Source organism: Anopheles arabiensis, chromosome 3 (genome assembly GCF_016920715.1).
Source record: "Anopheles arabiensis isolate DONGOLA chromosome 3, AaraD3, whole genome shotgun sequence".
Lineage (NCBI taxonomy): Eukaryota > Metazoa > Arthropoda > Insecta > Diptera > Culicidae > Anopheles > Anopheles arabiensis.
This window is the reverse complement of record NC_053518.1, coordinates 1,122,856-1,134,517: the sequence shown is the minus strand read 5'-3', so window position 1 is coordinate 1,134,517 and position 11,662 is coordinate 1,122,856. Positions and strand designations below refer to the sequence as shown.

Genomic DNA, 11,662 nt, shown 5'->3' with positions numbered 1-11,662 from the left:
ATGGCCATCACTATAAAGCACATCACCATCCACGTCTTGCCTAGTTCGCCTGTTTGAGCGAATAACGGTTTCCGGTTGCAAGAAAATATTTTACAGTTTCTTTGTTTTCAAGCAAACAACATTCGTTCGCCGTTTGAGTTTGAATATTGAAACAAATATTCTTCGAAGCAAAGGCCGTTGCAGTATGATATATTTTGAACTTTTTTATGTAGTGCTTTTCGACTTCTTTGAAATCTAAAATACAAAATAACATAATTTTGATAACAAATTGACTTGTTACATAATAACCCATCCGTAAGGACATGAATTGCAGGTTTGTTTTGAAATAAAAAAAAGCCTCCCACAATCGGAATAACTGTCAGATCCAAAAATCCACCCCAATATGCAAATCTTTGCCAACCGGAACGACCTTGAGCTAAAGATTCCATCTCGCATCCTCGTACCAGATGCGTGTGCCAAGAGCAAAACAATAAACCCACCGCCAAAACGCATCACAATAGCACGCACACACACAGTCTCTGGCGCATGTTTCGGAATGTGTGCTGCCCAGTGCGAGCAGCGTGGCCTTCAAGGTAAAACCGCAATCAACGGTTGCAAGGAGTCTGCAGACAAACAACACATCAAAAGCGCATAAAGTTTCCACGTTTCCCGATTATCTTCCCTGGCACTCTCCGCCAGGGAACACCGTAACTATTCGGTGTCAGCGGGCAATCCGAGCCCGGCGGATGGGAAAACTTTTCCATAAATCCACCTCGAGCGGTCATGCTCGGGCCGGAAAATCCCGTGGTCTTGGCGTTGCTTGGCGCCGCCGTATGCGCCCAGACGGAGTTGGGCCGTTGCAGTGGGCAGCAGATTGGCACCCGAATGGAAAAGTCCACCTACGGCGGGTGAGATGGTGAGCGATGGGAGGAATAGTTAGAATAATGATTGCATCTTTGGTATTAGGAGCTGGCGGATGCGTGCTTGGAGCGTGGAGTACGCATTTGCTACAAATGATTGCGTAGAATAAACGAACTGAAGTTTTGATTTAATAACTGTTGTAGTTTTTGAAAATATTTGAATGTTTCATAACATTTAAGAACGATTCAATTCTCAAATAAGTTAGAACGTTGACATACAACGAAGGAAAATGGCAAGAAGACACAATCGCATCCAACCGGCTCCATGCGTAAGACCACTAGGACGAACAAACACTTGCCGCCGAACACCGAAGTGGAGGAATTGGACCTCCAAAAATGATTGCCCCTTCCCGGGACCCTCTCTGTACCGAAAGGTAAGGTAGTGTGGCAGTAGTAGTAGTAGTAGTAGTACCCACCAGATCGTAGTAGTAGTACGCAGATAAACCTCCCCCCCCGCCCTCCCGTATTCGCACAAACAGACAAGAACCGCGGCGCCACATTAGTTCTATTTCTATAATATTTTATCTCTTTTCGTCTGGGACTATTTGCCAAAAAAGCGCGGTATATTATTTATCATCGTGCCCGTCTGCCTCGGCAGGCTCTGTATGTGTATGTGTGTGTGTGTGTGAGAGAGTCCGTTGGGCGGGACTGACATGGGGCGTCCACGGAGGGAGAGGTCTTCCACGCTGAAGTCTTAGAAGAAGATTGTCTCTTTAGCCGCGTCTCTTGCCGGCCGCCTGGTTTGGGGGCTTGTTTCTTTTCGGGTAAGGGTTTTTGGAATTGCGCATACCCCAGTGCCCCGGTCGATGCCATTGCGGTGGAACTTGGGCGTGTGTGTGTGTGTGTGTGCGATGATGTCGCTAGCGGCACTTGCAGGAGATGGGGTGCCTGTTGAAGATTGTGGAAAACTGGAACTGGAACACGGCAAACTACTTTGCACTCTACACTCATACTGGTATGCTTGGCTTTCCGATGATATTGATCTTGACGAGTCGGTGGCGAAAGGTGGGACGATGGGTTTTTTTTCCGGTGGCTTCAGGGTTTCCCTCCTGGATTCATTTCCTCCCCTGTTCATTGGGATGCGCGGTGCGGTCGTGCATTGCGGAGGATGCACTATCGGTGTTTGATGCAGTATTGAGTGTGATGAGGTTGTGCAGGGGACTGTGTTCGAGGACAATGAAGGAACTGAGAAGGAGCGTGATAATTTATACCTTTATTTATAACATTTATTTTATTATACAATATACAAAATTAACTAGCTCAATGCTATAAAGATCATTAGGAATTGAGCAATGATTCACAAGTTCGTGTGAGTGTTTTAGCGAATATTTAGTTTTCTCTTATCGGTATCGCTTATTGTGTTTTCATTCAGTGTTTCAGTATTGTTACTCACGAATGTTACATTTATTTTACCTGTTCATCTTCCCTATTCTATTGCTCTTTTAATACCTTATTGTCGAAATTTTGCTAACTAGGTTTTGTATTTATATATTTGTCTATTATTTCCTTTTTTCAAAATGTTGTCAATGTCTTTGATGTTTAATAAATTCATTAAGTCATTTAGCTGAAAACTGAAAAGCGGATTTAAATGATCTAACCACACAAACTTAAACTTTTTTCGAAGGCATATAATTAGCTACAAATTAACAAGCATAGAGTCCATGGGTAAGAAACGGAACACATATGCGAAACAGGCGTAACTGGGCCTTCTTCTACAAATTTCCTACAACCGGCTTCTGGTGAGCTTCTGAGGAGCAAATATGCAACCTAATTCTCACCACATTTCATCCATTCCATTTCGGTACTTTGTGCGATATGCTGGCGAGAGCTGTAATGTATCTTTGCGCCTCCGAATATTCCACTTTTGCGAAACCAATAACTCACCATCGACCCCATAAGATAATCGTCGTTTTGCTGTAGGGACACTTAATGGGCGATGACAATTTGTGGTCGGGTTGCCTCCAAACCGTTGGTGCGTGCTTTTGGCACCTTCCTTTGGTGGGAGTGTAGAGGGAGAAAGACCGTTTAGGCGGTGGAAATGGAAAAAAACGAGATGAAAAGATTGATTTGGGGAACGGTTTGTGTGGAGACTTGCAAACGAAGCGGCGCTGTGTATGTGGTCTACAGAGTGGCCTACACACGATTCTCACGATCCTCACAAGACGTGGGCCCACACACAGCTACAATAGAAGAAGGATAAAATAAAGCGGCTTTGAGGTTGAAGCAAAAAAAAGAAAGAAACGGACCACATTTTCATTGCTCTCTTGTCCGTCCTGTATTTGCATCCTTTCTGCGTCCACGACCACGGCCGGCAGAGGACGTCGGCGAGGAGTGCTTTTTTCTTCCTCCTCTTCTTCTTCGTCCTCTCTCTCTCTTTTAGCAAAGAATGATAAATGTTTCGCGCAAATTACCATTATTACAAGAGCACCACAATTATGTCGGGCCGGGGTTTGTAGTGTTGCGGGCTGAGGGCCGGTTGGAAAATGATTAATTGTTCGCGCACTCCAAATGCGACAAGCCTGGAGTTCCAAGTGAGAGAGAGAGAGACAAAAAGGGGGCGAGGAATTGCATAAAGCACGTCCAACGAGCTAAGGCGAAGGAGTTGTCCTTTTGGTTGACCCAATGCTCCCGAAAGTGGTCAGTTGAGGAAACAGAAGAAGAAAAAAAGACATCGGTGGCAAAAGAAAAGGATGTCCATGGGTCTGTTTCCTTGCTCTGTCGCCCCATTTGCTTTATTTGCGTTGTACTCGGGACACCCTTTTAGGATGAATATTTTAACAGCAGGTGTACAATAATCGATTGCAAGGGATTGAAAGCTGTGGACCGAGAGTTGTGTAAGTGTCGTTTGTTAACATGCCCAATCGTATATCGATGGGATCGGTCGGTACCACAGCGGCGGAGATGTTTCACAGCTGTAACCGGATAATTAATTAAACACGAAGCAAATCCATCTTCGGGACGGATTTGTTCCAAGGAACGCTTTACCGCACCATTGGGACTGGCGGCAAAGGAGACCTTGGAGACATTTGCAGACATTCCAGCCCAGCTCATTCGGAGAGGCATTTTGGGCTTTTCCTTCGATCGTCCTTTTCCTGCTGCCTCTGATCGACCGGAAGGAGTGTTATCCGTGCGAAGCATACAGCTTACTTTTGGCCCAGATCCCCAGATGGGAGATAAATTATGGACTTATTTATGGACAGCCAGAAGTAATTCGCTTCGAGCACGAGGAAATCGATGCAACCAACGTGCTGGATGCAGTTTCCAGGATGGAAGTTAGCATTTTAAAGGTAAAGTCGAGTCTGCTGGCTTGGAAGCTGGTAAGCCGATCGATAGCTGAGCGATAGGGATGTGAGCTCCAAGGACACGAGACAAGACACGAGCAGGTGTTGTAGTGCTTTTAGTTCCATCGAATTGGGCCTTCAATTATTGGATAGCGATTCCAGGACGACGATAAACGAATTCTTGGAGATATGCCATTTACTTCTGGGAAAGCTAAACCTCTGCACCAGCTACAACTTCACACTTTTCTTCGATTGATTGGTTTCCTGGAAAAACGGTTATCCCGAAAAGAAAGAATGGCAAAGATCGATGTCATAGGCCCACGAACGAACGGACGGACGGACGGACGGACGAACGGGATCCTCAGCACAAAACAGTTTGCTATTTAATTGTAGCCACTGCTTGTTTGGGGTGTTGTGTTTCAATGATAGTGCGTGCTCCAAAGGGAAAAAGGATTATAAGTTTCCCGGTATCTCCGCAGCACCGGACAATGCAGTAGTGGCCTAGATAAAAGGGCGGATTCTCCATCCATCCATTCCCTTATCCCCTCCGGTAAGTTACTGGCAAATGGTGAGGTTTTCTCGCACGCCATCCCCTTCCAACCATGCCCCCTTAAAAGGAATGAAAATAAAACAACACCACCAATCACTCGTTGAAGTTGTTGGATTTTTGGCACCGATCCTTTTTCCCGCTATGTAACCGGAAGGATAGTGTTTCGCAACCTTCCCTCTTTTTGCAATCCCTCGGATTTTGTAGTAATAGTTACTGGATAAGCTGTGTGTGTGTGTTTGATGGGAAAATCCCTTGGAAATTTTAAGGCGAAACCGTTCGCCGAGAGGTACGAAAGCTGTACAAGTTCCCAACGATCTTATTGTGTGTGTGTGGCATTACCGCAATGAATAGAATGATACTGCTGCTACGGAATGTCCATTTCGGGGAACGCAGTTAGTTAATATCCTGAACCGGTTCTTAGAAGCAATGCTAGATTTTCCAACCCCCCCTCTATCCAGCCCATGACATCAGCACTTTGGTTGTGAGGATATAAGAGGAAAGCTGCTGCTGGTACTACTGCTGCAGTGTACACAGAAATTGACAATAAAGTAGTGAAAGTTTCACTAATATGTGAGCTAAAACGCCCCAGAGCGGATGCTGGTGTACAGACGTCTGTGTGTGCGTATTTAATTCCCTGCTCATGTTCGTCGATTTATGAGACCGCACACACAGCTCTGATACAACAGATTCGATCGTTGTCGCACCGAAGACATGTCTGTTCGAACTCGCATCATCGCATCACAGCGTCACTACCGGCGTACTACCGGCGAGACGCATAAGGACACAGACAGCACGCACATGCACGCACGCACGCACGTACACTGGCCAGACGGCCAGACAGAAGCAATTCGTTTGACGGCCCCCGATTCCGATGGCAAAACCTGGTCCTGGTCGCGCGGTAAATGGACGTCCGTATCTACAGAGGCGGCGTCGTTAATGCTGCCCCGATATTAGCAGGCGAACGGCGAGCGAGTGAACGCGGAGACGCACACACAGCGCGAGATCGAGATTATCGATTTTTTCGGTTCAGTTTTGGAAGGTTGGAAATTGAACTAAACAAACCATTAAAATTGGAATCTCTAGGGAGAGGGTGACGCGACGGACTTACAGCATCTTTCTGAACCACAACGAGAATGCACACATGGCGCACAGACAAATGCAGACGCTCCGTTACATGATGTATGATGTCGCGGACTTTCCTGTGCTTTTGCGTTTGCACAAAGAATCCTCGGGACAACATTTTACGACACAATACGCATGGTGCAGTGGTTGGTAGGGTTGGGGGTGGTCCATCAATTATGAAGTTGCGGTAGAGAAGTTAATGGGTTGCACCGGGAGCGTAAACAGTCGTTCCCGGTGGCACTTTTCCGTCCATCCAGTCCCGTCGCTTCGTGGGTGTCGTAAATTGCTGATCAATTGCTTGTGATATTGAATTACAGCGAGCGACCAGAGCAGAGTTGTAACTTTTAATCGTTTTATTTATCTTTACATTCTGTCAACGGTGGCTTCTGGTTGACAGCGTGCGTGGGGATTAGTCTGAAGGGATGTTGGTTTCCAATTTTACGACAAATTATCCTCGACAGGGAAGGATTCAAGATCATAAAGCTGCCAGAATTGTTTGGTTTGACAGCTGAATCCTTAGAGTCGTTGAACCTTCTTGACTTTATCCGCTGTCAGAAATCCATGACCCCCTGAATGTATGCAAAGTTGTAGTCCAAAGCTTCAACTTAAAGCAACACCAAAAAACCCACAAGACATCCCTTTTCCAAAGGGAAACACTTTTCCGGGTGATCATAAAACGACCCCTCCCCGATCGTACACGATAACTTTTTACTATCTTTACAGGCGCATCGACACCTAATCTGAAACGCACACGCGGTCGCGTAAAGTAAATTAAAGTTACATATAACACTTCCACACCATGGCCAGCACCTTTTTGGTGGTGGTGGTGGTGGCCAACTTTTCGTAAAGCGGGTCGTAAAATGTGTGCCAACTTTCGCGTGCAATGAACACAATGTATGTGACCGCGCGAGAGAGTGCCCCAAACTGTCCATCAATGTCAGCGCGATCGATTTCCAACAAACTCCACCCGCTTCGCCATGGCCAGTTGAGCCTGGTAAGTTGTCTTTGGAGCTGCGATTAACCCTAACATTGGACGGTGCGCTGGTGCGGATGGGCTGGCCTGCACAAAGGGGCGACGCAAGAGTAATCAAAGTGACGCACCAAACGTCGCCGGCGCTTCCGGTTTTATGGACACTAAATAATCAATAACATAAATGACAAAGTTTGGCCCACGCCAATGTGTGCTGTTCGGAGCACACGGCGGTCCGGTTAACGCATTGCTGTATCTTTGAGGCGGTTTGATAGTTGCCATCTTTTGGGGACCATTTTTCGGGGGGCTTTTCAGATGGGTAAACCAATGCGTTCGTCGGTAGTAAATAAAAAGACATAAAGTCAATCTCTAATCCGGGGTGTGTGAGGGAATTGGGTCAGCGTTGAGATGATTTAATTAGAGCAGCTATTAGAGGAGCGGGTTTTGGGTGAGGGATGCAGATATGAATGCTTAAATTACAGCACACTTTTTCAGCTTTAAATTCGCTTAGTTTGAAGTAAATTCAACTTGATCTTGTGACCTTTTCCCAGCAACAATTGAACAGCAAACCACAGCCACCACCCGAAAACCTCAACATCCTTGAGAGCTATTTAGAGGCTTTATTTGTACACGCTGCACTCCGAAATTGTTTCGTCCTATTTGCAGTACCAATGTCGCGGTTTTCCTTAACGATTTCCTGGGGATCTGGCCGGAGCAAAACCATTTCCCCTTCCCTCGAAAAGGATAACCACAAAGCACCCGAACCTGAAGGGCCAAACCCGGCATCGTCAGGCTGCAGCTCAACTGGATGGGTTGATTCCACTTGACGTCATCATCAACACCAGTGTCACACCAATCTGACCACACAAAAGCGGGACACAACAGCTCTTTCGCCTGGTCGGTAGTGGCCGGTTTGTGAACCATGGTCGCCATGGTTTGTTGCATAAAATTGCTTCATTATTCTCACGAGTGTCGTTCTCACCGATAACAACAATGGGTCGTGCCCGGAATGTGTCCAGAGACGGCTCTGGTTTGGTAGAGGGAAAGGGAACCCAACACCTCTCCCTTTAGCCGAGCTGACTTTATGTCTTGTTTTTGTGTGCCGGATGGTGCATTCTTTCACACCCGTCGGTGCAGCAACACCGATTTATTATCCGAGAAGAATTGCGCTCGTGTGAAAGCTGTGTGGGTTCCGGTATGGTGGGTTTGTTTGATGAAAGATCCCTGAAAGAGTGTATGTGTGAGCTTGTTGATGTGTAAATAGGATGAAGGGATGTGTCACAGATGGGCGACAGAAGTTTTGCAGTGCGTTTTGTAATAGTTTGTAGCTCTACTGTCGTATTAAGAAGAGTTTGCTGAGCGTATTGCATACTTTTAGGGGCTGGAATTAATTAAAATTAATAAATATTGAAGAGGAATGTCTACGAACGTTTAAATGCATCGTTAAAACCCGAAATTAATAATTGCATTTAAAGCAGAAAATGTTTAAAGTCACGAACCTCAACCCACAACACACAAACACACTGAACTGTGCCCGTATTGCCGGGTTTAATATGAAACCATCCAGATATTACCGTCGTTCAGATCCGTTTTATGAGCCATAAAACGGAAGCGAGAGAAAGGTGTGTGTCACGATCACTGGGCAGACTGCACTGCTACCCTTTCGAGCTGCTGCAGCTGCTGCTGCTGCTGTGTGCGTGCACGGGCCCGAGACCGATCTAATTCATAAATTATTTTCCAATTTTGAACTGCTCATCGGGCGCGTTTGGACAGCGGCGATAACAGCTTTTGATTTAGCGATAGGATAATTATTAGTCGGGGTCGAGTTGTTGGGAGCCGCGGGTTTGCTGTTGCCAACCCCCCCCCCTCCCCTTCAACAGATGGCTAATTTATCGTCCGGCGTGAAACGGTTCACGTTTGACGTTGGCCCAATGCTTTTTCCAGGGGTGGGCAAAATGTTCGTCAAAAAAAGGGAAATACAGACGCAGAGGAATGACACAAGGTAGAACGGAGAATGTAGGGGAACTATTTTCGAGTTTTATCGGACCACGGGAACGGGTTTCCGGGCTGAGCGCGAAATGTGACGCGTGGCGTGGCGCAAAACTCGCGCGAAATTATGATTTCCCATTCATTCATGTTAATTGCAGGGGCCAACGCTGCGGGTCAACGCTTTATTCTTCTCCTGTGCTCTGTACGCTGTTCCGTTGCTTTACCGCGGATTCAATATTCGACCCGATTTCAAGCCTCGGTCAAATTTATTATGAACTAATACTTTAAGCATATAATCAGGCAGCAGAATGGCCGTGGTGAAACTGTTGATTGTGCCGTATCGTTTGTTCCATCGTTCCATGTTCCCTTTTGGGCGATGCTGCGATCGTGGCTGGTGGCGGCTTTGACGACGGTGCGGTGGTTTGTCGGGAATCGAGTGAGATTATGATTTTATTCCTCCTCGAGGGGTAGAGGAAGCGAAAAGTTCTACTTGGGGCGTTTTCGATGGATTTCTGGTTTGGCCGGCTTTCGGGGCTTTAAACTTTTGTTTGTATTGTTTCGTTTCACGGGAGTGCCGTGGAGTGCACAGGACGGGCGCGGTTACATGTGATTCATGTGATTGTTTGATTTTTGCACCGTGTTTTATGTGCTTCCCGTTCGCGAGCATGGGGAATGCTTGAGCATGTTGGATGTTTCCGAGACGTTCCGTTTTTGTGGGTGTGGGAGATCGTTCCTCGTTATCGTTTGGAGTTAGGTTTGGTGGGATTGATAAATTAGGATCGTAACATCCATCGAGGTTGAATTTCTGTGAAATGATCAACTGGAACGACTTGCAGTGTGTTTGTGTGCATCAAAGCGCTTTAAAGTTATTACAATGTTTGAAACTTTAATTTCAGATAACAAGTATTTAAGATACTTTCTGCAAAACCATTAAATAAGAATAAATCTTCTTGTATATCTAAAAAAGGCGAGGAAGAATAGTTAAAAATATAAATTCGACCCCAACAACGAAACCAAATTTAATGATTTTACCTCTACAAAGTTGAACAAATCGATAGGCGAGAACCCGTCGGAGAGTACCACAGGATGTTGAGAGGTGAGCAATATTTGCTGAAGTGTCTTCTGGTGCTTCGTCGTCAGTCCGTACCAGTTTACGTTGTAGATCTCCTCCACCAGTTTTTCATTCTGCAAGGGTGAGATGAGAAAAAAACGAGGACATACAATGTAACGAAACAGTCAACAAATACTTCTTACCTTCGATGATAGGAATGTTCCCAATGCACAGTTGATAAAGAGTTGATTGGTGCAAATCAGACAGATCGCCATTCCTGGATACCAAGGAACCTGAGATTCAGTGGAAGGTTGAGCTAAAGAGTTATTTAAAGCACTTTAAGATCTTAACAATGATTAATTACCCTAACAACGATCGCTAGTGACGCAACGAGCTCGAAAATCATGCATCCAAAGTTGATGAAGAACTGCTTTTTGAGAAGTTTATCCATGTCCGTCATGTACCTGGAGTGTTTTCGAGTTGCAAAATTCAGCTGGAAAAAGGCACCCAATGCCCAACAACCACTTACTTGGTGTGCTCTAAATGTTTGAGCACAATTTCTTTTATAATATCTGCAATTTCGTCATCATTTTGTCCAGCGTGATTATTGTCTATCAACACCGTCAACTGCTTCAGATAGACAATGATAACGTCCATCTGTCCAGTAGCATTCATGATCAGTACCAGCAGACAGGAGTCGCACGCCATCAGCCCAATGCATCCTTCCAGCACCTGCACAAACTGATACACCCAGTTGATGGCAAATCCGACCGGCGTGCGATAATCGACAAACGGCAGATAGAACCCAAAGGCGAGCGATAGTTCGTGCTCGATCAAAGGCATCAGGATGGCGTACGAGTAGATGGCAATGGCGACGATCGAGAACGCCACGGCGAATATGCGTATAAACACCATACACATGGTGGCGGTGTGGAAGAGTGCCTCGTCAACTTCCCGGAAGCGAGGGGGCGCTTTGAACCGTGCCACATTGTACAGATGCAGATCGTTCAGCTCCGGACAGGTGAAGGCTTCAATCTTTGCTAGACCCTGTGCAGAGGGACCGTGATGAGTTATGGAGTGTTCAAAGTAGAACTTCATCAACTCACCTGTATGGCGATTCCCAGCGTAACAAAGCAAAACACAACATCCATCAGCGATCCCCAAACGATCGCGATCGAGTAGAGGTTTACGAACAGATACAGAATGAGATCCGTCACCAGGAAGATCAACCGTGCATTGCGGCGTGTGTAGCCCGGTTTCATCCTTTCGCCACCGCATACAGCAAAACACTTGATCACTATGTCGCACGCACCGTCGAACAGTTGCTGAGGGGTTTGATACTTGGCGTGGTAAAGTGTGCGCTTACGTTCAAGGTACTTTTCCCAGATTTTCATTGTGAAGTGCAGGGGTGGACACGTTAAGACGGACTAGATTGTTCAAGAAGAGTGCGTTGCTTTTTTAAGGAGTCCTTAGTGAAGGCTCCAGAAGGTTAAGGAGCCCAGAAGAAGTCCTTAGTGAAAAGGAATTTATGATAAGATGGAAATTAATTATGAGGCTGAACTCACACCTGCTGCTTCTTGTGCCTTGTGAAGGTATGCAATGAATAAATCCTTGAATAATAAAGGTATAATATCAAGGACATTTCCATTTTATGTTGAAGATATAACATTTTAAACTGTATCACAAAAATTGTGCATGTAATAAGTTTAAAATAAATATATCTATAAAATCAAATTACGTAGTGATTAATAGACATCGATCAATTCCATAATTGAGGCCTCTGAACGAGCTTCTAATTTA

At 45.7% G+C, this 11,662-nt stretch overlaps 1 protein-coding gene across 1 annotated transcript; it reads right to left on the bottom strand.

The window, feature by feature from the left end:
- Nucleotides 1-9,718: 9,718 nt before the first annotated feature.
- On the bottom strand, nt 9,719-11,256 carry LOC120904962 (odorant receptor 43a-like). Its single transcript, XM_040315517.1, has 6 exons — nt 10,969-11,256; nt 10,392-10,909; nt 10,227-10,326; nt 10,066-10,155; nt 9,844-9,996; nt 9,719-9,769 (listed from the first exon to the last, which is right to left on the bottom strand). Exons 1-6 carry the CDS (start codon nt 11,254-11,256, stop codon nt 9,719-9,721), a joined length of 1,200 nt encoding a protein of 399 aa, XP_040171451.1.
- Between the last annotated feature and the right edge of the window lie 406 nt (nt 11,257-11,662).

Bases quoted from the DNA above. Each gene is read 5' to 3' on its own strand.
- LOC120904962 (XM_040315517.1), bottom strand. From the start codon at position 11,256: ATGAAAATCTGGGAAAAGTACCTTGAACGTAAGCGCACACTTTACCAC. The intron at 10,327-10,391 runs GTAAGTGGTTGT...AAAACACTCCAG, and splicing joins AAACATTTAGAGCACACCAA to GTACATGACGGACATGGATA. The intron at 9,770-9,843 runs GTAAAATCATTA...CGCCTTTTTTAG, and splicing joins ATTTGTTCAACTTTGTAGAG to ATATACAAGAAGATTTATTC.